At 41.5% G+C, this 23,923-nt stretch overlaps 1 protein-coding gene and 1 non-coding gene across 2 annotated transcripts; both read right to left on the reverse strand.

Moving 5' to 3' along the window:
* Window positions 1-563: 563 nt before the first annotated feature.
* Window positions 564-6,223, reverse strand: DUSP12 (dual specificity phosphatase 12). Its single transcript, XM_069478428.1, has 6 exons — window positions 5,860-6,223; window positions 4,726-4,839; window positions 4,180-4,298; window positions 3,457-3,553; window positions 2,989-3,163; window positions 564-965 (listed from the first exon to the last, which is right to left on the reverse strand). Exons 1-6 carry the CDS (start codon window positions 6,201-6,203, stop codon window positions 804-806), a joined length of 1,011 nt encoding a protein of 336 aa, XP_069334529.1. The 5' UTR covers window positions 6,204-6,223; the 3' UTR covers window positions 564-803.
* Window positions 6,224-21,592: 15,369 nt separating this feature from the next.
* On the reverse strand, window positions 21,593-21,654 carry LOC138391125 (U7 small nuclear RNA). The gene has a single exon (XR_011234746.1). It is a non-coding gene; the product is annotated as a U7 small nuclear RNA (small nuclear RNA).
* Between the last annotated feature and the right edge of the window lie 2,269 nt (window positions 21,655-23,923).

Consider the following 23,923-nt stretch of genomic DNA (forward strand, 5'->3'; position numbering starts at 1 on the left):
GTGTCCATTCCCCAGGCAGTGCGCATCGCACTCATCAAGTAGGTATACACCCATCCCTTCCACCCAGCCCCGACCTCTGTCCAATACCCAATTGGTGTGAATCCCAAATGTGCACTCAGGGAAACCAGTTTGCTGGTGAGTACATGTGGTGCTTGTTTTTCCATTCTTGGGATACTTCACTTAATAGAATGGGTTCCAGCTCACTCCAGGAGAACCAAAGAGATGTACTAATGGCCTTTTCTTTACATTTCCAAGACAAAAACCTAGATATACATGAGTTTACTAAAACCACTTAAAAGAGAGAAAAAGAAATAAATTTCAAAATATGTCCAAACAAATCTGCTTTACATTCCTGGAAATAAAAGAACACCTATCTAAACATAATAGTTTCTAAACATAATAATATATAATAATTAGTATATACTTATATAATTATATTATAAATATATAATGGCATCTAAAAATAGTAATTTTTATAAATGATTTTGTCCATCCAGACCTTAAGATCACATAACTAACATTCCAAACATGAGAACTTTTAAAAATATATAAAAAAGAACATATCAGGGTTATAAAAGATTTTAATATCCAATAAAATTTACATGATTAAAGGGCTTTGTTTGCCATGTAAAGTATTCTACTTATATCATGTAATAAGCTAAGAAAGCAGTTTCCATGTTACATCAGGTGATTTTATCTTCTCACTTTTCCTATGAAATGTTGATGGCCTAAAAACTGCCATGAATGAATAAGCAAGGGTAGTGCATATCAAGTTTCTTCCCAGGCTATCAGATATCACAAGTTCATATTGTTCTTGATTGTGACCCCAAAACTGGCAGCATTTTCATTTCATCCACTCTATTCTTATGTATTTGAAAAGCAGGTGTTATCCGTCTACCACAGGAGCACTGTTCACCATACCAGCTGAAGGAACCCAACTTGGCACCGCATTTTGGACAAAGAAGCTAAAATAAAGCAAATGTGTTACTTCATTCATTCACTTTTATACAAAACAAATAATTACCTTGGCAATACCGAATACAAAAACAGCTAAGACTAGGTCCCCACCTTAAGGAGTATATAATGTAATCAGTGAGATGGAATACATTGGAAATTGACTGTAATAGAATGGTGCACTATAATTATTGCATAAGAGGCATGTTTTATTCAGGGAGTTTAGAGGAGGAACAGATGAATTCCAGCTTAAGGGGAGAAAGGTGAAGCTTGAGATTAGATTAAGGGAGGTTCAATGGATGTGGCATATGCAAATAGATTTTAAATCAGTTTATAATTTAAGGTTTCAAACTAAAACCATCATGGCCAAAGGACAGAAAAGTGTGTTAGGATTCTCATGTTCTGTGACTGATACTGACAGCATATAAGTCAGATTTCTGGCTATTTAAAACAAATAGATATTCCAGTAAAACAGATAAATCCAAAGATACTTAACAAGTCAATTATATTTTCTTCTAATGTAGTTATAGTATTATTTTTTATGGTTAGCTCTTTAATTTGTGCATAGTATGAGGTAGGGATTTTTACTGTTAATCTTGAGCTACAGAAAGTCTGTATATAAAACTCAGAAACTATAAATGAAAAAATGAACAGATTTTATTACATAAGTATCTTAAATTTTAATATGACAAAATATATGGAAAAATTGAAATAAGCAACAGACTAGAGAAAAGAATTGCAATATATTAAACAAAGCATGAACATCTAGAATATATAAAGAGCTCCAACATATCAATCAGAAAAAGGCAGAACCCATAGAAAAATGGGCTAAACATGTGAAAGCAATTTACAGAAAAATAAACTTTAAACAGCTGGTAAATACATAAAGACGTTGGTCCTCTAGTGGTCATGAAAATTCAAATTAAACATTTTAGGATTAACATTTTTCACCCCACAGATTGACAGACTGACAAAACTTTACCAGCTTTATGGTATCTATCATGCTAAGGATATGAGGAAATGGGTACATGTGTTCAGTTAGCGAAAAGCAAATTATGGGTGCTTTGAATGTCAGGTTGGAATATTACTAATATTTAAAATGTATACATTCTTCAAGCCAGGAATTTCACTTCTAGGTATATATTCTATAGAAAAATTCAAATATGTATACAAGAAGTATCACACAAATGTGATTTAGCATCTTTCCAAAAAATGTATTTAACTTGGGGTATATGTATATGTTTTCCAGATTACATAAAAGCAGCAAGACAAAAGCACAAGCCACAAAAGACAAAAATAGGTAAATTGGATTTCATCAAAATTTAAAACTTTAACTGCTACAAATAATGCCGTCAAGAACAGTGAAGTGGACTGGGCCTGGTGGCTCACACCTATAATCCTAGCACTTTGGGAGGCCAAGGTAGGAGTATTCCTTGAGCCCAGGAGTTTGAGAACAGCCTGGGCAACATAGCCAGACCTAGGCTCTGCCAAAGAAAAAATGGAAAAATTAGCTGGGTGTGGTGGTACGGGCCTGTTGTCCTACCTACTCGAGAGCTGCATTCTTTAACAGAAAATGAAAAAGAATCTCATAGCAAACATACTAAACTAAAAGCTCAGGAAAAAAAGAGAGAGAGATACATGAAGCCAACAAAGAAAAAGAAAGGAAAGAGATTTTAACTCTAATTTTTAAATCCTTGATTTACCTTGCTTGTTGCAAAGTTCAAATTCTGTTAAATATATTCTAATTAGTTTAAAAAATCTTAGTCTTATATTTGAAAAAATATAAACAATAGCCTCACTAATAGGAATTTATTAACTTAGATCAGCGCTCTCAACCAAAAGTCGTTCACTATTTTGGATCAGCTACTTTTTAAAAATACTTTATTTGATAGTCTTATCTAAACTAGAAAGATACAATCTTCAGCAAGAAAGGAGTTAATAAATGGACTAAAACACTAGTTAAGATATGTTTTAAAATGCAAGAAGGAATAAAATATAGATGATACAATAAAATTATAGAAAATGTGTTCTCACCTGTCCAACCATCACTCCCAATAAAGTGGACTCCATCCACTGTACAGGCTCAATAAAGTAAGATGTACACGAATAACGAAACACAGAATGTGGCTTCAGTCTCTTGTGGACAAAGTCATCAGGCCCACTTCCTTCTTCATGACCCAAAATACTAGAACTTCGAAACAAGGATCGCCTAAAACCCCCAAACAAAAACATTAATGACTTCCAAAAGGAGAAAAAAAAGACAAAATATGCAGAGGACAAAATAATAGAGCATTGATTATGACATTGAAATTTGCAATAACCCATACAATCTGATTACTTCTACTTTTAAGACTTTATTGTTCTTGAAAACAGATTTGAATTAGAAATTTCTATATTATTCAATTAAATCCTTCCCACAGAGATTTAAGAAAATAAAACTTTTAAGGACTTTTCAGCTACTGAGACAAGATAAAAATCTCCAGAGGATACAACATATTTTACCTGCACTTTCTACATCTGTAGAGAGCCTGATGTGTCAATCCTTGTGAAATGGTGGTTGGGTCAACAGCAAAAAGTTCTTGTGGTAAATTCTGCAATTCTATATGACATAATTAAAATGTATTTATTTGTCAAAATCAACTCTGCACTTTCAGTCAAAACTCAGTTAATGCCAAACTGAGGCAACAAATGCTACCCTTAGAAATTAAAAAAAAAAAAAAAAAATCAAATTCCAGTGTTGAGAAATCAGGATGATGTAAAAGAGCATGTAACAGAGAAAATGGCCTGATAAAAGGATAAAAAACATCTTCTGTCTCTTCCAAACGCCCTTACACTTTTTGAGAACTAAAACCTACTCCCTGCCTCAGGCCAGTGGTTGGGAGGGGCAGGAATGGACTTTGTTCTTCATGCCACAGGAGATGGCTCAAGATGGGATTAATCAGGACCATCCGCTTTAAAAGCTCATAGCGTCAGGGACAAATGCCCAACTTTCAGTAACAAGCATACTGATTAAGTCCTTGGATTCTTGGCACAGATTACCTGAGTTCAAATCCCAGCCCTGCCATTTACAAACCACACGACCTTGAGTAAGTTATTTCCAACGAAACTACAGTTTCAAAAGGAAACAATAGTTTCTCAACATTGCTGGAAGTGAGATAATCTGCTCAGTGTTAGAGTAAGTAACATCTAAAAAGGTCCCAGTACACACTAGCAATTATTACTTACCTGGATACTTCTCTGTAACCTTTTGTAAACGATATTGCTTATAAATTGCACTAGAGGTATCCACTTCATTACCCATTGCCTCGTATAATTTCAGTTGCCACTCAAACCCCTCATTCATCCTGTAATGACAAAGAAATATAAAGTTCAATTTTTTTTTTTTTTCCAAGACAGAGTCTCACTCCATTGCCAGGGCTAGAGTGCCATGGCGTCAGCCTAGCTCACAAACTCAAACTCCTGGGCTCAAGCAATCCTTCTGCCTCAGCCTCTGGAGTAGCTGGGACTACAAGCATGTGCCACCATGTCCGGCTAATTTTTTCTATACATATTTTTGGTTGTCCAGATAATTTCTTTCTATTTTTAGCAGAGATGGGGTCTCGCTCTTGCTCAGGCTGGTCTCAAATTCCTGAGCTCAAACGATCCACCCACCTGGGCCTCCCAGAGTGCTAGGATTATAGCTATGAGCCACCACGCCTGGCCAAGTTCAATTTTCTTTAAATAAAAAATCACATCACAAAAGCAGAATTATTACTTTAACAAAGAACTCACTTAGCCTTTGGTTTGATAGTCTGGAGATATTTGTAGGCTTCTTCAAAGGTAAGTTCGTCAGTCTTCATCAAAAAAGCAATCACAACAGCGACACTTCGACTAAGTCCTGCATGACTGAAAAAGAGAGAGAGAAACAGCAAATAGGAACAATTAAAAAAAAAACAAACCCAGCCCCTATTAATGGTAAAGTTCAGATCCACTGCATTTCTACTTCTTCTACTCAAATAAACTCATGGCCTCTGAAATACGACCAATATACAAAGAATTATTCCTTTATTTCCATGTTCCTCTTGCATTTTGAACCCTGTGAATGTATTATCTATTCAAAAATAGTTGCAGTAGTTTTTAAAAAATTTGGAAGGACTTCAGAACGAATCCAAACTCCTTTGCTCTTAGCATTCAAGGCCCTGGAGATCTGGTCTCAGACTTCTTTGAATTTTATCACTACCTTCTGTCCTTATGTAAAATTTAGAACAAGTGCTGGCACACAGTAAGTGCTCAATAAATTCAAATTATTGTTATTATCCTCCAATCCAACCAAGTACTACTTAGGGATTCCCAAATACCCACCAAAATTTTCTTTTTGTCTTGGCAGCAACCTACCCCATTTGTCCCCGAGGCAAGGGTGGCCCAGGTGTCCTTTAGATTATAACCAATTCCCCCTTTCATCAACCAACCCCCTAACCCCAAACAAAAACATTAAAAATAATATGCTCTTCCTCCGAAGTCTAAATAACCTTAAACCTTTGTTATCTCTCTTAGTAAAGACCTAGCATCCTAGTCTGTATTACAATCATAGGGTGGGTGTCTGGCTTCTCCCAGGGAGCTGTAAACTCCTTAGGGTGTCGAGACTTTGTCATTTATCTGATGACACCCGTTCCCACTCCCAAAACAACTCTTGCTGCAGAATAAACCAACCAAAACATTAACGAATGAAAGCATGCACGCCATCAGGTGCTCGCCTCCAGCTCCCTACCCTCTCTCGAACCCACGCCTCCAGCGGGAGGAATGGGAAGAGGTTCTCGTGGCTTGACTGCCCTCCTCGTACTCCCCTGGTGACCTCGGAGGAAAGGGGTGACGGGGTCAGACTGAATGCGAAGCGAGGCACTTTTCTCCACTGATCCGACCACTCACCAGTGCACCAACACCGTACGGTCGTTGGCGTGGGCCTGTGTGATGAAGGACACACACCGGTCCAGATGGCTAAGCAGGTCGGTCTCGGGTTTGTCCAGCGCTGGCACAAAGAAGCTCCATAGATCCTCGATCTCAGCCCCCAACTTGAAGCTGGGCTCCTCCGAGTCCACCGTCAAAACCGCTGAGATGTCCGCCGCCTTCAGCCGGTCTGGCCTCGCGAAGGCCGCCGCCCCACCCAGGTACAGTTTCGGCCACACTTCCAGCATCTGCCCGGTGTAGTTGGCCTCGCTTGAGCGCAGGCTCAGGTGCTCGCAGCCACCGCTTGAGTTCTGAGCCTCCGACATGGCGGCGCCCAGAGACTAGACTGCTGCAGGCCCTACCATCGAGAGGGCGGCGGCTAGAACCTCCCTCCCCTGGGACACGCCCGAGTCAGCTGCTCAGCCGCCTCCCTCGGAGGACCAGGGCGGTCACAGGAGTATGGGCTTATTGGGGAAGGGCGGAGCTAAATCCCATTCGGAGCGGCCTTTCCACTCTCGTTCTCCTCGCCCCATCCCCTCAAACTTGGTGGCAAAGGGTAAACTTCCTCAAATAAAGGGTTTCTCAGGCTTTTAGTATTGAGACTTTCAGGAAAGGGGCAGCAAGAGCAGCTGAACTCGAATTTGAAATAAAGGTCACACCAACTGAATCAGCATCATTTCATCCATTTGAAGTAAAACATTTTTTTCAGTGCTTATAAAGCCATTTATATTTCTTCTCTTATTGGTTTTGCCCAATTTTTATTGGGATATGAATCCTTTTCTTGTTGATGTTTACTGGTCTATATATTTTGAAGATATTAATCCCATGTTTTTATACGTCAGTGCCCTCCAGCCAAAGACCACGAGGAACTCACCTGTAGTTAAACAACCATGAACTATGGAGAATTTCAGGGCATCTCAGTAAGATGTTGGAGACGGGGAACTGGCAGGCACCACTTTGGACATTACTTCTGGCATTGCTTTGGGCATTGCTGCAGGCGTTGCCTGAGTCAGGAAGTCAAAGTTTCAAACTACGCTTATCAAAACTAGATGGAGGCAGGACAAGTTCCAATAGGTTAGAACCAAAATGTCGGAGAAATTGACCACTTATTGACCTTAGAGCTTCATTACACAGTTCATAACTATAAAATTTGCTAAGAAAACCTCCCACTCCCATCATGTACCTGACGCCATGACACTTTCTGCTTGATCAAATTTAGTCAGAAGAATTAGGACATCACCCTAATTCTAGGAAAATACCACCCCTTTCCAAGAAATAACAACATTCTCCCTCTTGTTTAGCCTATAATTAATCTGTTCGAGTGGCTAAAGGAACCATAGGGTGGGTTCTCCTCCACAGGAAGAACTAGCCTTTACTCCTATGGTACCCAACCGCCCAGTACCAGTCTGTGGCCTATTAGAAACCAAGCCACAGAGCCCTGCCTTCCACTCCCCCACCCCTGCCCACCCCCACCCCTCCATCCGTGGAAAAATTATCTTCCATGAAACTTAGGAATGGGGGTGCAACAGCAGGAGGTGAGCAGCTGGGTGAGGGGAGCTTCATCAGTATTTATAGCTGCTCCCCATAGCTCACATCACTGCCTGAGCTCTGCCTCCTTCCCCCCACCTTCATCTGTGGAAAAATCATCTTCCATGAAACCGGCCCCTCGTGCCAAAAAGGTTGGAGACCACTGCTCTACTCTGTCTGTGGAGTGGATTTTCTCTACTTTCTGAATAAAATTCATTTTCATTTTATACTGTCGGTTTGCTCCTGAGTTGGTTCTTGCACAAAACCAAGGACTCACTTGGATTTCAAGTGATTCCAGCATTGGGAGTCACTTTCCTGTCATTAGGAAGATCCTATTATAGGATTTGGGCTTTTATTAGGTGATTTTGGAAAGGGTTTGAGGAATCAGGGCTTGACTCTAGATTGGATGCTGCCAGGAAGTGGGGGTGATTCTATGATTGGGTATCAATAATCTTATCTATAGAGAGGGGTGGGCCAGAGAGATACTAAAACTGTAATTGGTCAAGAAGTAGCAATTATGGTACTGGCATAAAAACTGTTACATAGACCAGTGGGAAAGAATAGAGAGCCCAAAAACAAACCCTCACATATATATGGTCAAATAGTTTTCAACAAGGGTGCCAAGACCACACAATGGGGAAAGAACAGTCTCCTCAACAAATGGTGTTGGGAAAACTAGATATCCACATGCAAAAGAATGAAATTGGACCTTTACCTTATACCATATACAAAATATAACTCAAAATTCCTTAAAGACCTAAAAATATAAAACTCCTAGAAGAAAATACAGCTGCACAGTTTTGGATTTAGCAATAATTTCTTGGATATGATATCAAAAGCACAGGCAACAAAAGGAAAAATAGATGAATGGGACTACATCAAAATTTAAAACTTCTGCACATGAAAGGAAACAATAGAGTGAAAAGGCAACCTATGGAATGGGAGAAAATAATTTCAAAGCATATATCTGATAAAGAATTAATATCCAGACCATATATATATATATATATATATATATATTCCTACAACTCAACAACAGAAAAACAAGTAACCCAATTTTTAAAAGTGGGCAAAGGACCTGAGCAGACATTTCTCCAAAGAAAATATACAAATGGCCAACAACCATATGAAAAGATGCTCAACATCACTAATAATTAGAGAAATGTAAATCAAAACCACAATGAGGCCGGGCTCGGTGCCTCACGCCTGTAATCCTAGCACTCTGGGAGGCCCAGGTTGGGGGGGATCCTTTGAGCTCAGGAGTTCGAGACCAGCCTGAGCAAGAGTGAGACCCCCCCTCCCCCGTCTCTACTAAAAAAAAAAAATAGAAAACAATCAGCTGGACAACTAAAAATACATAGAAAAAATTAGCCGGGCATGGTGGTGCATACCTGTAGTCCCAGCTACTGAGTAGGCTGAGGCAGGAGGATCACTTGAGCCCAGGAGTTTGAGGTTGCTGTGAGCTAAGCTGATGCCATGGCACTCTAGCCCGTGCAACAGAATGAGACTCTCTCTCAAAAAAAAAACCACAATGAGATATCATCTCACATCCATTAGGATGGTTACTGTAAAAAGAAACGCGCACAGCAAATAACAAGTGTTGGTGAGGACATAGAGAAATTGGAACACTTGTACATTGCTGGTAGGAATGTAAAATATTCCAGCTGCTATGAAAAATAGTATGGAAGTTCTTCAAAAACCTAAAAATGGAATTACTATCTGATCCAGTGATCCCACTTATAGATATATATCCAAAAGAATTGAAAGTGGGATCTTGAAAAGAGATATTTGCACATCCAAGTTCATTGCAGCATTATTCACAATTGCCAAAAGGTGGAAACAACCCAAATGTCCATAGATGGATTAATGGATAAAGAAGATGTGGTATACATGGAATATTATTTAGCCTTAGAAAAAGAAGGAAGTCCTGTTCCATGCTACAACATGGAGGAACTTTGAGGACATTATGCTGAGTGACAAGGCAATCACGAAAAGACAAATATTGTATGATTTCACTTATCTGAGATATCTACAGTAGTCAAAATCATGAAAACAAAAAGTAGAATGGTAGTTGCCAGGGGCTGCAGTAGGGAGAAATGGGAAGTTGTTATTCAAATAGTATAGAATTTCAGTTTCAGTCACATTAACAGTCTTCTGAGCTCTTGATTGAATCAACCCAACCTTTCTCACTTTAAAATCCTGGCACAATAGTTGATGCTGAGGATATGAAGATGAATAAGACAGTCTTTGCTCTCAAGGAACTTGGAGAAAAGCTGTAGGAAAAGATAAGTGAATAGCTTAATTAGTGTTTAATAGAGGCAAGGGCAAGGTACTAAGGGAGCACACTGGGCCTCCAAACCTAACGGAAAGGGGATAATCAGGGATGCCTTCCTGGAGAAGGTTATGCTTGATCTGCATCTTGAAGGATGAGTGGGAATTTTTCAGGCAAAAAGGAGGGAGATGAGGAAAGAAGTTCTAAGCAGGACCAACATCTACAAAGGCACAAAGGCCAGAAAGCCCCATCAAAGTGTAAATGTGTTTGGGAAAGGAAGAAAGAAAGAGGATTGAGATAGTGTTTACAGTTGTCTACAGGACACTGGAAAGATAGGCATGGCCAGATCATGAAGGCAACATATGCCTTGCCAATAAGTTTTAACTTTTCTTAGAGGCTGGGCAAACTATTAAAGAAGTTAAAGCAGCAGAATGACACAATTTAATTTGCATTTTAGAAAACAACCCTGACCACAGTGTAGGGAATGTGTTGGGGAGAACAATTCTAGAGGCAGAGTCTAGTTAAGAGATTGGGGCAATAATTGAGTCAAGGCATGACAAGGTCCTAGGGTACTAGCAGAGGGGACAGAAAGGAAGGGAACATGTTTAAGAGATATTAAGAAGGCTTTGAGAGCAAATGGATATTGGAGATGAAAAGGGGAGAAATCAAAGATGACTTTATTTCTGGTTTGAGTGATTGCTCGGATGATGGTTTCACTCACCAAGATAGGGAATAAAGGAGGAGAGTCAATTTGGAGAAAAGTGAATCCATCTGGGGACATGTTGACTCCCAAGTAAATATGACCATTGGCTGGTTGAAGACTGGATATGACACTCAGAAAAGAGGTCCATTCACCTTATGAGTGAAATAGGATTGATGAGATTGTCTAGGAAGAAAGTATAAGAAAAGATGCAAAAAGAATTGAGTAATTGCTGAAGAAAAATTAGATTTAAGGGATAGGTAAGTAGAAGGAACCCATGAAGGAAACTGAGTCATAGCCAAAAAGATAATAAGAAATACTGTTATCTCAGAAGCCAAGGATGAGTTTATACCAGAGAGGTCAAGTAAAGTGAGGACTGAAAGCTCCCAATATGTTTAACAATTGCAAGGTCTTAGCATCCTTTGTGAGAGTAGTTTCAGTGAGGTTGTTGGGAGTAGGGCTGGGGAAAGATAGCCTGATAACAGGGGGCCACGAGGAAGTGGGGAGCAGAAAAATGGAAGCAGTGGGTGTGGACTAGTCTTTCAAGAAGAAAAAAAAAATGAGACCATCGCCAAAGGAAAATTTGACACAAGGAGGGGTTTCTTTCTTTCTTTTCTTTTTTTATGCAAAAGATGAGCTTTGTTAAAGGTTGGGGAAGTAGCAGAAGAGAGAGAGAGAATTTAAAGATACAGGAGAAAAGTAGTCCTTGAGTGAATTAGAGGGGTGGGGTGTGATCCAAGCCCGGGTGAAAAAGTACCCTTTTCCATGGTAACCAAAGGAAAGGAGGAAAGAATGGACAGGGATGCAGGGAGGCTCAGTGGTTGGATGACAAGAAGTTAAAGACATTCTCTTCTGATGGTTTCTATTTTCTGGGTGAATGAAAAATTCCGTTTATATGCTGAGAGGTTTGAAAAGAACAGCCAGTTTGAATTGAGTGGAGGATATGTGAATATTCCACTTATGTGGAAGCTGACCTGCGGGAACGGGCAGCTGAGGGCCTAGTTAGTGTTCGGATATAAATCTAGAAGTCCTCTGTGCAGCAAAGGGTTAACTCTGCAGGCTGTAGTTGCTCAAGCTCTGCACACTCCAAAGAAAGGCCTGTCCTCAGGAGGACTGGCCCTTGACCAGCTCCTTGAGCCACCTGTATCAGTAAGACTAGATAGTTTATGCTAACAATGTGACTTATGGTAAAGGCCTGTTTTTGTAAGCCTGAGGCCCTGGGCCATACTGTATCAATTTTACCTCTGGGTGGCTAGAGATGAGTAGTTAAGGTTAGTCATGCAGGTGACACATGCCCATGTAACTGGCCTCCAATAAAAACTCTGGACACCAAGGCTTGGGTGAGTTTCTGTCTTGGCAATACTTCACACGTGTTGCCACACATCATTGCTGGGAGAATTAAGCACATCTCTGTATGAACTCTTCTGGGAGACCATACCTGGAAGCTTGCCCCTGATTTCTCTTGGACTTCACCCATGCACCTTTTCCCTTTGCTTATTGTAATCAGTATCTTTTCATGGTAATAAACCGTAACTTTGTATAACAGTTCTTCTGAGTGCTGAGAATCCTTCTAGTAAATCAGGGAGCTTGAGGATGGTCTTGGTGACTGTCAACACAGCATCTATTATCTATAATAGTGAAAAACTGGAAACATCTGAATGACTACAAGTAATAGACTGGTTAAGTGAGTTGGTTTATCCACTCAATGAAATACTAGGTAACTACTAAGTTAAAAAATAAAAAAGCTGATTTACAGGCTGGGCGTGGTGGCTCACGCCTGTAATCCTAGCACTCTGGGAGGCCGAGGTGGGCGGATCGTTTGAGCTCAGGAGTTCGAGACCAGCCTGAGCAAGAGTGAGACCCCATCTCTACTAAAAATAGAAAGAAATTATATGGACAGCTAAAAATATATATAGAAAAAAATTAGCCGGGCATGGTGGCACATGCCTGTAGTCCCAGCTACTCGGGAGGCTGAGGCAGGAGGATTGCTTGAGCCCAGGAGTTTGAGGTTGCTGTGAGCTAGGCTGATGCCACGGCACTCACTCTAGCCTGGGCAACAGAGTGAGACTCTGTCTCAAAAAAAAAAAAAAAAAAAGCTGATTTACAACAAGAAAGTATGTATGAGTCTATTTATTTAAAAAATATATATGTATGCATATATATGAAAAATGTTGAAAGATATACAGTATAACAAACTGTTAGTGGTTATTTCTGGGGGCTGCTGGTAGGAGGAAAACTTACATGATTGGCACTATACACTTTTTCATGTAGTTTTTATTTATTTATTTCAATTAGTATCATTAAAATTATTCATTGTTAACAATTATAGATATTTCCATTCTGGAAAAGAGGGAAAAGATTAAAAGTTTCTGTTACTGACATTTTATTACAGTATCCTAATCATTCCCTTAGCTTTTTTAGTTTTCTGCTGTAAGTGAGCTTTCCTTCTTAAACTCCATAAAATGACTGTATAAGCTTCTTCCAGGATGGGAGTAAGACACACTCCTGGATTTTTACTGAATACCTACAGAGCCTGGCTCGGTATCCGTAACTGAGTAAATAAAAATGCTTCAATTCCTGAGGCTAAAGTGAATTTAACAGCTTTTGTATTTGGGCATTTGCCACTAGGGGGCACTGTTTGCCTTTTTGTAAGATGTATTTTTCTGCGCCTGCCTTCAAATAGGAAAAAATGAATATGACAGCCTGCAAGAAAAGCAGGATGTTAAGCCCAAGAAAGGAAGTGCTATCTTTAGGGAGGAAGCCAAGTTGCTTACTGTCAAGGAAAGGAGAAGAGGCTATCTGTCTTAGGATTGGTAGCTACACACAGACACACAGACACATACATGCACATAGCCACAATTTGTTCATTTTATCACCACTGAACTTGCAATCTTTATAAATATTGATTAGCAAAAATTTCTTACAGTTGCTAAGAGATTGTTTAGTGTGTGATGGCCTGCCCTTCGAGAAAGCACTCATTTTATGTAACAAGGCCTGATCACATGAGGATACACATCACCCAGCCTTCTCACTCTGGTTGTTTCTCAATCATTTTGGGCTTCTAGAACATAGTCACTTGTATAATTTATGATTATCATCTATAAAATATTTACTGTAAATGCATATCTCTGCTGAACGATGACAGAGAAATTTCCCCTTTTTTGTCCCATCACCTGCCCACCTGCTCCAAAGACAATTTCCTCTTTCTATTTCCAGCAGGTCTCCAGTGCCCTCCTGCAGCTAATGAGTTATCGATTTTTGCGAGTATGTTCTTAATGAAACTTAAGATCTAGGACAGTTATGAAGATACATATGAAGCATACTTTGAGGCCCCCAAATAACTGTGTTGAACAAAAATACAAATGGATATATATAATTCTACATAATTCTATAGAAGACAAGTACATAGGAAGTGACGAGGTCAGATTTGGCACTGTCTTTTATTTATTTATTTAGAGACAAGGTCTTGCTCTGTCACCCAGGCTAGAGTGCAGTGGTGTCATCATATTCCACTACAACCTCAGATTCCTAGGCTCAAGTAATCCTCCCACCTCAGCCTCCTGAGTAGCTGGGACTACAGACATAGGCCAACATGCCCAGTTAACTTTTCTATTTTTTGTAGAATAGATGGAGTCTCACTATGTTGCCCAGGCTGGTCTCAAACTCCTGGCCTCAAGCAGTCCTCCCATTTTGGCTTCCCAAAGTGCTAGGATTACAGGGGTAAGCCACTGCGCCTGGCCTGGCACTATCTTTGAAGGCCACAGTCTGAAGCTAGAGAAAACCTAGGTATGAATCCCAAGCTGCATCTGGACCTCCTACTTATACATTTGTGATCATGTACTCTTAGAAAGTTATTTGATTTCTCTAGGTCTCAGTTCCTTCATCTGCAAATTAAGAATATATATATAGCCACACTGCAGAGTTGTAATAAGAATGAACTTATCAACATGTCTTATTAGTGGGAGAAATAAATTCCAAGCTAACCCATGGCACCAGGGGCAGTTTGGAGGGAATGCAGAGCAGAAGAGGCTGGAGTTGTGGTGAAGAAGCGGGGGGAGGAATGGCTGCAGACAGCTCTGGCGAGGAAGCTGTTGGGCAGACAAAAATCACTGTTCAACCAGTCCAGGAGCTCAACAGCCATGAGAATTAGGAAAAAGTAGATCTTAACCATCTACCCTGCCGCAACCACATCCCTAAGTCCATTTATTAATTTAGAGGCCTGTGCCTTTGTAAAACTGCATCCTCCTTCCCTACAAGGACACCTATTATCAAGATCCGAGGAAATAACTTCAGCTCCAAAGAACCCTCGGACCAGAGATGACTGACTAGTAGTTGAAACCCCCTCACTGTATAGGGACAACTTGGTCAACTGACCAAACAACTCTCCCTGCCTTACTCCCAACACCCACCACCCCCAACCCAACATCTGCAAATTCATCACTTTTTGTGCCTGTCCTTCTGAGAAATGCTGGGGCAGGAACTGGTTGGTGATACTTGGGTAGTGCTCTCAGTTCCTTCTTTGACTCAAGGAGAAACTAGTAAACAGAGAGTCAGATGAGTGGGGAAAGGGAGACCACAGATGTTCCCTATTCCATATTAGGGTTTGCTGGGTTACATTTTGCCTAAACCTTCTCCCTCTATTCTTCCTCAGACAAACAAAATGGAAGAAATGGCCTTGGGCCTCCTTTGGAGGTTGTGTCACAACCTTTTGAGATCTTTTGCTGCCTACACTTAGTCCAGTGTGTGTAGAGGAAAGAACTCTGGACTTGTATGCACAAGTCCTGGACTTAGGGTTTGGTTCTGTCATGTAGTAGTTGAATAACCTTGGCCAAGCCAGTTAAGCTCTCTAAATTTGAGTGCCCCCATCCAAAAAAGACAAGACTAGTAATGCCTGCTCTAACAGTCCCTAAAAGATTCTAAATATACAAATCAGAAATCCTGTAAGCTTTTGGCCAGTCCACGGATGATTTCCAATCCTTCAAAATGCCATTCCTTGCCCCCTCCTTACCTTGAAATATATCCCCCTCTTCCTTTAAGATGTCTCAAACCATGTGTTAAATGGACAATACAAATAAAATGCTTTGGGGGTTCAGACAAAAAAAATAATTCATTTTGGCTGGAAGAAGCAGGGGAAAATTCTCAGGAAAGGAGCATTTTAGTTGAGTTTTTCCCACAGGTGAAAGAAATGAGGGCTAAGGCCCTAGAGAGGGTGGTGGGAAGATAGAGAGCAATGAGGCAAAAGCACAAGACAATAGGGCAAAGACTCTTGAGATTGTTTCATAAAATGTGCCTTACATGTCTATATGCAAAAGGAGGATTTTTTTTTGAAACTTCACAAGCTGTCCTGGAACTTGTGCCCAGTCACAGTAGCTACACCAGCCCTTACAGGGGCCACACACACTTGCAGCCCCTGCCAAGGGAAAGAGGGCTCCTACATGTCCCTTTCACAGAGGACCTCAAAATCCCTTACTGGGGCCACAGGGACTACTAAACAGGTAAGCGCCCCACCTGGTTCTGTACCTTCTGGCTATCAAACCAGTAAGATTGCTCCCAAAATGATTTTCTAGAGCAGATGACTACAGGAATGACTTATAAGCAATGTCCACCAGGTATAAGCATGAATTTATCAAGAATGGTCTTGCCCTGATAGTCTGTTCTTTTTTTGACAGGGTGACTAGATAGGCAGATTAGGGAAATGCTTGTCTGTGTACCTGGGTGCTCCCCTTGGCTTTGGGGCAGACCTCCTTGTGGACAAGGGAGAGAATTATGAGCTGGATATTGCACAGTCAAGTAGGTTGGTAATTGGTTAAACAATTGTACCAAAAGGGTGTGACACAGATCAATGGCAACCAAGAACTAAATTTTTAGTGAGATAGAGCCCTTCCAAATTTCTTTCTTTAAAATTTGTTTTATTTAACTTTTTTCTTTTTGAATGACTTAGATTAGGACACAGACATGCTTACCTAAATGCGCATGTCACAAGCTGGCAGGGACTGCATTGGAATCCAAAATTATTTTATTAAATTAACAAAGACATAATTCAAAAGAGATAAATATAAGTCCTGCATTTTGGTCCTCAAAACAAACTCCCCCATAAGCTGAAAATGATCTGTTGGGTGGGTTTACAGGTAATAAGCTCAGTGAGGCTGGACAGTATTACCTGACTCCTGGAGAAGATCTCTCCTTAGGTTACATTGAACTCCACGTAAAAGACTGAGTTCTATTTCTACTCCTTCGCTTACAAGTCATCTAGCCTTTCTGGGTCTGAATTTCCTTCTCTCTAAAATGAACAAGTTGGATTCAATATCTAGGTCCTTTCCAACAGTATAATTCTAGAACTTACCATTTTACTGTCTGTGGAGGTGGTATAAATATCCACTCATGGCCTTCTCAGTTGCCTTTCTGAACTGCGGAGCCCAGAAAAGTAAAAGGGACTGAGACTCTCTTGCAGCTAGGTGCTGGATATGACTTAGGTCTGGCCACTCAGAAGCCCTGAACAACACATGGAAGGTGAAAGTGAAGCAGAGGCTATATTTCTGTAGCTATGTTGTTTCTGGAAACCTGGTTGAGGAAGCTTTTGGTTTTTCTGTAGCAGCAATAGGACAAACTTAGTGTCCAGGCTGTAGTTTTATGGTGCTTAATGCAGGGCCCAGCTCAACAATTTCTTAGACCATAGCAAACAGGTATGGTTCTGATAAACCAGCAATAGCAGCATCTTTCCTATCATGGCTGGTTCCTAATTGTGGTTTGTAAACCTAGAATGGCGATTTTCTGATTTTGGAAGCAGCAGCAACTCTCTTGGTGAACTGATATTGGGAGACTTTGCTGAAAACTAAAATTAGAGTCTGTTGCTTTATCCCTCCCAACCATTCTATAAGCTATTAAATACTATGTAATAAATGCCTTCCTATTTAATCCAGCTAGAGTAAATTCTGTTCTCTGAAATTGAATCCTGATCAATATAATAATATACTTAGAAAGATCTTTTTATAGAAGGCCTAGAAGAATGCATGCCAAATTGTTAAATACTGGTTACGTCTGTAACCCACTGATGGAGTGGGTTGGAAGGTGGCAACTGAAAGTAGCTTGAATATTTTTTGCACAGTATGACTTTTTTTTCAGATAACGATTATATTCATTATTAATGCTATGTTTAAAAAATTAAAGTGGGTGACTTGTATGTTGAAAGCACAATTCATGGCATGATCAAAATGCTGCCTTTTTATCTTTCAAAATCCATTTAAAATTTATTCAATGGGGTAATCTTCCCCTGCTCGCAGCACCTTGCTGCTCAAAATGTGGCCAAAGAACCGTCAACCTTGCATCAATAGGAACCTTGTCAGAAATGCAGACTCCCACCCCAGACCCAAAGAATCACAATCTGCATTTGTAGAAGAGCAGTAGGTGATTCATGCATACATTAAAGTTTGCAAAGATCCCTGATTTTTCTGCTTTTCATGGTAATGGAAAGTCCTAAAATGACCTTAGGCCACAAGCATACTTCAATTTACAAATTAGAATGCCAGTGCTAGATGTTAATAAGACCTCCAATTTTACTCAAAGGTAAGTCTTTGTCTTCTTACTTCCCCAGGTAAGGTCTTGACTTGGGAAGGAGCATGATTGGCACTGTACTACGACCAACATCTTTTCCTCCTCTCATTAGCATCTGTTTCCTTTGCTTCACACCTGGGCCAAAGTAGGAGTGTTAGGTCTGGTGGAAGGTAAGCAGGTGGCAAGGAAGTGGCTAAGGGCAGAGAACGGGAACCAAATTGTGGCTAAGAACCAAATTACAGCTAATTTGATGTGAACATACATGGTAAAAAGTTCCTAGTAACCTTTAACTAACCTAGAGCTCATTATTATCTAATCAGCATGGCATGGGTGGAGCTTCGTGAGGAATTCTGGGGAAGACACACGGGCAGAAAGGAAACTGTTACATAACCAACCTGTTATATAACCTATTATGTAACCCTAACCTGTCAATCACCCCAAAAGGCAGGAAAGGGCAACCAATGCTGCCAGAAGAAACGGGGGACAAACTAGTGAGCTTATGAAAAGCTGCATGTGCTCAGACTTTGGAGTCTTTCTCCACTCCTGGAGATAGACACATTCCATTCTTTCTGGAATGCATTTTCATTTTGTGTAGCTTCCTTCTTTACTTTCATTGTTTCTTTAATGTGATAAACTATTTGTATAAAATTGCTCTGTGTTTGTGATCACTCCATCATCAGCTCTACTCAGTACCAGTACTCATTCTTGACACTGGGAACTGGGGGACCAGGGAACATCCAGACAAACCTAACAGGAGAGAATAGGGAAGAGAGGGATGAGAGGTAAGGGAACAGAAAGTTCTTATTTGGTTGGGCAGCTTCCTACTCTCTGTACTTGGCCGATGGCTAAAAGCCAACTCTTTCACCCATGGGCACTTTTGTGGACTTTTTGGAGATGTTTACTTCTGGGAACGGCTCTCTTCTGGTACTGTGCTCAAGGCAGATGCACCTTTTCTCCAGGTGCACCTCTTTCCTCAGCCCCTAGGAATCCAGATGTAACTCCAGCTTTTGGGGGCCTTTGTCTACCCCTCCTGGTGGCCTTATTGTACAGAAACCAAGACAACTCCATGCCAGCTCTCGATTTTTCATGGACCATGGAAATACACATACACGTGGCTTCAGGATCTTCTACAGTGTAGGCTAATGCCAGGACAGGCTCTTCTATCCTACAACCATAGCTCACTTTACCTTTCTCAGGCTTAAGTCCGGCCCAGTTCCATGTATCTCCTAACTGCATGGAGCACATTTCAGACCGAGGTGACTCCATAGACATCTCCCTCATCAGGCTTGAGAAGGGGGTATAAGCTTCCCACACCTTCCCACCATGAGGGAGAATTTTGGTAACGAAATCTCTTCAAAAATCCTCTCCTTTCCACATCCTGGCCTCTTTTTATCTCCTTGGTGTGATTTCAGAGTCTAAAAGTCAAGGAACAGATTGTTAACCATTTCCTTTGCAAGTTCTGCATATGATGATCTAGCTTCATAATTTCGTGTCTGTTGTTTCTTAAAATATCACCTTCGACATCCTGTCACAAGTGCTATTGCTTAATCGTGAAAAATAAAAATAAAACCCGGGTTGGGAAACCTTAGAGAAACTGGACCTTCCATTGGCTGCCGCGGGCCGCAGTGCACGCCGGGAGGGAGAGGGGCGTGGGTTTGTCGGCTTGGGCGCCGGGTGGGTGGTGGCGACCCTCGCCGCCGCTCGGCTCCGCGGAGAAAAGGCGTTGAGGACCGCCTTCCCGGCAGCGTGGTTCCTGGACTAATTTTTCCTGAGGCCATGGGAAGAAATTCCGGGCGGCAGAGGTGACCTCACAGGCGAGGCCGGGCGCTGGCTGGAGTGATGAGTGAGAGGCGACTCTCTGTCACTGACTGGGGGTTCGGCATACAGTGCACACGGGAGAAGTGGCACCAGCTCTTTGAATTAGTTTATTTACTAATTGTTTGTGCGCCGGCGATACGTGCCCACTGGAAAGACAGAAACCAAACAAGTCAGGAAATTGGATTTGTTCAGGCTGCTGCCCTAAGGAGAGTGTCTGGGAGGGGTGCTTTTGCCTTTACTTTCTTAGGGAGGAGTAAACAAGTGTTAGTGGGGAGGTTTAGGGACGAGAGTGTTTTTGTAACCAGGGGAAGTCTCAGTCAGCAGAACAGGGAATTGTTTATCGTTGTGGCTAGCTACTTTCAGGAGGACAAACATCCCATCTAAGTGATGAATTGTTCATGAGACAAAGAACAAGGAGTGGGAGGGTCTGTCATCCGGGAGTCTCATGGGAGTCCTGGCACAAAATGGCCAGACAGCAACCTTTATCTAAGTCACATGAAGAAAAGTGGTCCTTTGTGGTCAGCCCTTTTCCAGAACAGGAAAACATGTAGAGATTTATTTACCATGGCTTACTGCAGAAATCAGGTGAAGTTTCTCATTGTCAACAAGGTCAAAATAAGCAAGGCATCTTTCCTGTCTGTCCAAGCAGATACACGAATACAAAGAGAGATTCTCTTTTTTCCCTGGAAGTATCCGACCCAAACACCATTTTACAATTTTCGAAAGTTAATATTTTTGTGGTCTAAATGAAGGAAGCAAAAATTAATAACTATCCCAGAGTATTATCATCATCCTCATTTTACAAGTAAGGTAACAGACCAGAGAGAGGTTAAGTAACCTGCCCAAAGTCACACAAGGAATAAATGGTGGAGGCTTGATTCAAAGCCAGGTGTCTGTGCCTTCAGCACCTCCCTGCTAGGCAGCCATTCACCTATCATTTCCAGATCCACATATCAGGCTCAGTCCTCTCTCCGAAACTACAGACAAGCTGAGCCAACTGACACCCCAAAGGCCGATTGCACTCAGAGGGCCCCAGACAACTCCCTGGGCAGTGGAGGTGACTTAACAGAGAAGAGTGTTAGAGATCCAGGGTTCCAAAGGCCCTAGCCATCCTCTGGAGGGAGAGATGGGCTACAAGAGGAAGATTAGCATATTTGAGGGGTGGGAGAGTTTCTTTGAGAGATAGGCTAATGGACTGTTATACTGCACACATGTGATAATATACACTTGTTACTTTGAATTTATTTTTTTTTTTTTTTATCATTGGAAGTACCTGCCCAACGGTTAAAATACCCAAAGCAGATATGTAAAATCAAGCCAATACATGGATAGGTAGATTCCCATTTTACCTGGGAGGACCTGACAAGAAAACACCACTCTGCTATATAAAAAGAGAACATTCTCTTATACTAAACAAATGCAACAAATTAGTCATTATTCTTAATTATTATTATCATTTTCATTACAGATGAGGCTTCTTAGGCACAGAGAGGTTAGGTCAGCTCCCCAGAGTCACTCAGGTTTCAAGTCCTTGAGTCCCAAAGCCACTAATACTCAACATGTCCCAAGCTGAACCCATCCACCTCCACTCTGCACACCTGCCCCTCCTCTAGTGGTGCCTGACTCGGTGAAAAGCACCACCTTCTACCCAGCAGTTTAGGCCAGGGATCTTTAAAGCCATCCTGATTGCTGCCTTTCTCTCACCACTCCCACAATCACTAAGCCTGGCCACTTTGACCTCCCATGTCTAAGAAAGATCTTTACACTTCTCTCCATTACAACAGGAAATTCCCTAGTCCAGTCACTCTCATCTCTCTCCTTTTTTTCTTTTGAAATTTTTTTCTTTTAGGGGTCTTCCAGTGAGGACCAGAAAACCTGCTAGACAGATTCTAAAAGAGTTGTAACACTGTCATCTCTCTCCTTGATGACCACCAGGGCTATCATAGCTAGTCTTCCCGCTGCCAGCCTTGTCCCCTTCCCATGCATCCTCTGTCCCAGTGCCTGAGGAACCTTTCATAACTCCTTGTGTCAGCCCTGCTCAAATTCTTCAGGGAATGCCTGCTGCCCTTAGGATAACATCTGGCCTCTTGGACTAGACACATCTGGCCCAGCCAACCCCAAAATGCCTTACCTGTAGCAGACACCTCCTGCTGCTGCACCCCACACTCGATGTTCCAGACAATCTGAACCTCTTTCTGTTCATCAGATGGCCCACCCATGCCTTCTCTTTCTCTCTCTGTCTCTTATGTTTACAACCTCACATCTGCTGTCCCTTCTTTCTGGCTTGCACTTCTCCCTCCTCCTCTGCCTGATGCCTGCTTACCTTCAGCCCTAAGGTTAAGGCAATCCACTTCCATTTTCCCTAGGGAATACCTGGATGAAAAGACACACTTAACTGAGTTCAATATTTTTACTGAAGAGCACGTGATGGAGATTCATTCTAATTCCCCAAATGGACCAATGAATGGGAAATACAATCTGAGAACAAGGTTTTCTGGGACCCCGGCATGCTTGCCTCCACACTGATGTGTCCCTAACACATGGCACAATGAGAATGGCTCTTCCTGGAGCCTGAATAACAAGGACTTAACTGTGTGCTGCACATGTTCAGTTATTATTTCCCAAAGATGTAAAAAGTTAAGTCTCAGTTTTTATTTTCCAAAGATGTAAAGAGGTAAGTCTCAAACCCTCCACCTACAGACAAGGACCAAAACTGAAAGAGTTTGGGTTGCAAAGGCTGCATCTGGGAATCACCCTGGTCTGTCTGACACCAAAGCCAGGCCCCTGTCCACTCTACTCACACACTTTACATGACAGACTTTGCTTAAGTTCCCTTGCCAAGATGCAGATACTGTCCCATGATGGAATAGCATCGTTCCAACACCATGTCCACCAGTGAAATGCAAAACAGAGCCACCTTGAAAGGTCCTAAGACATTGTGTGTCTGCTATCTGAGGAGCTGCCCTGCAGTCCCCCTGGTGTGAAAGGCTCACCTCAGAGCTTACAGCTGAGTAGGACTTTGACTTCTAGGGCTCCCCTGGGGAAGGCAATTTGCCATATGAGAGAGACTTTTGCAGTCCATCTCAAGCCCCAAATTCTGTCTCCATCGCCTCACTCTGTTTAACAGATAATAAGAATTTGGAGGCAAACAGCCAGAGGGAATGTTTTTAATGGCTGCCACACAGCTGTGGAATTGATCAGACTCAAGGTGGTTTGGAGTCCCAAAGACCAAGAGTGGAAAGCTGGCTTCTCCTGTGTTGAGCTCTCTTTTCTCAGCACTCTCTTGTGTAAAGTGTGGATAATCAAAGGGTCTGCTGCACAAACCTCCCTTCTTGACCAGAGAAGTCTGTCCTGACCAGACACCCCCCCACACACACACCCACATATACAAACACTCCTCAGGCGAGGAGTAAGGTGCTCTCCTCATGTTCCAAGGGTGCTGTGAGTTGAGTTCTGCCATTGTTCGCCTCACCCGGCATCAGCGTGGTAGTTACCTGCTCACAAGGAGATAGCACAGTGCATCCCTGCATCCCCCACCTGTCCAGTACATAGAGACCTGCTGTCAATTTGGCCCTTAGGACATGTTCATTCAGTGAATGAAGGACCTTGACCCAGGGTGCTGGTCCGTAACAGGCAGCTGTTATTACAGGAGTTCTTTCAGCACTAGAGATGATACAGGAGAACTGAGTGAACCAAGGACATCTCTGTAGTCACATTCTTTTCCATTGTGTTGAGGGAAGAGGACTGTATCTTTTATCCCATCCGTAATTCTGGAAATCCTAATAAAAGGGGTTACCAAATTAACAAAACAAAAAACCCCTGAATTCCTGCCTTATTCTCCCTGGACACACTTATCTGAGGAACTGCAGTCAGTTGTGGGTCTTACATTTTAAACCAAATATAGAACAACTGGAGATATGCTCAGAAAATCCAAAGATGGAGAAAAAATTCCAAATTAGGAAGAGTTGAAAACCCTGAGGAAAAAAAATTGAAAAAAAAAGAAAAAAGAATATATCTTTAAGAAAACATAGGCATGAGCTAAGCAGTGTCTTTAAATATTTGAAGGGCTGTCAAGAGGATTTGTTCTGTGTAACCATAGGGGTACAGTAGGTAGAAGTTATAGCAAAGTAATTGTGCTCATTATATGTAAGGAAGAGCATTTTGTTTTTAAGACATGG

The sequence above is a fragment of the Eulemur rufifrons genome, chromosome 8 (assembly GCF_041146395.1).
Source record: "Eulemur rufifrons isolate Redbay chromosome 8, OSU_ERuf_1, whole genome shotgun sequence".
Classification (NCBI taxonomy): domain Eukaryota; kingdom Metazoa; phylum Chordata; class Mammalia; order Primates; family Lemuridae; genus Eulemur; species Eulemur rufifrons.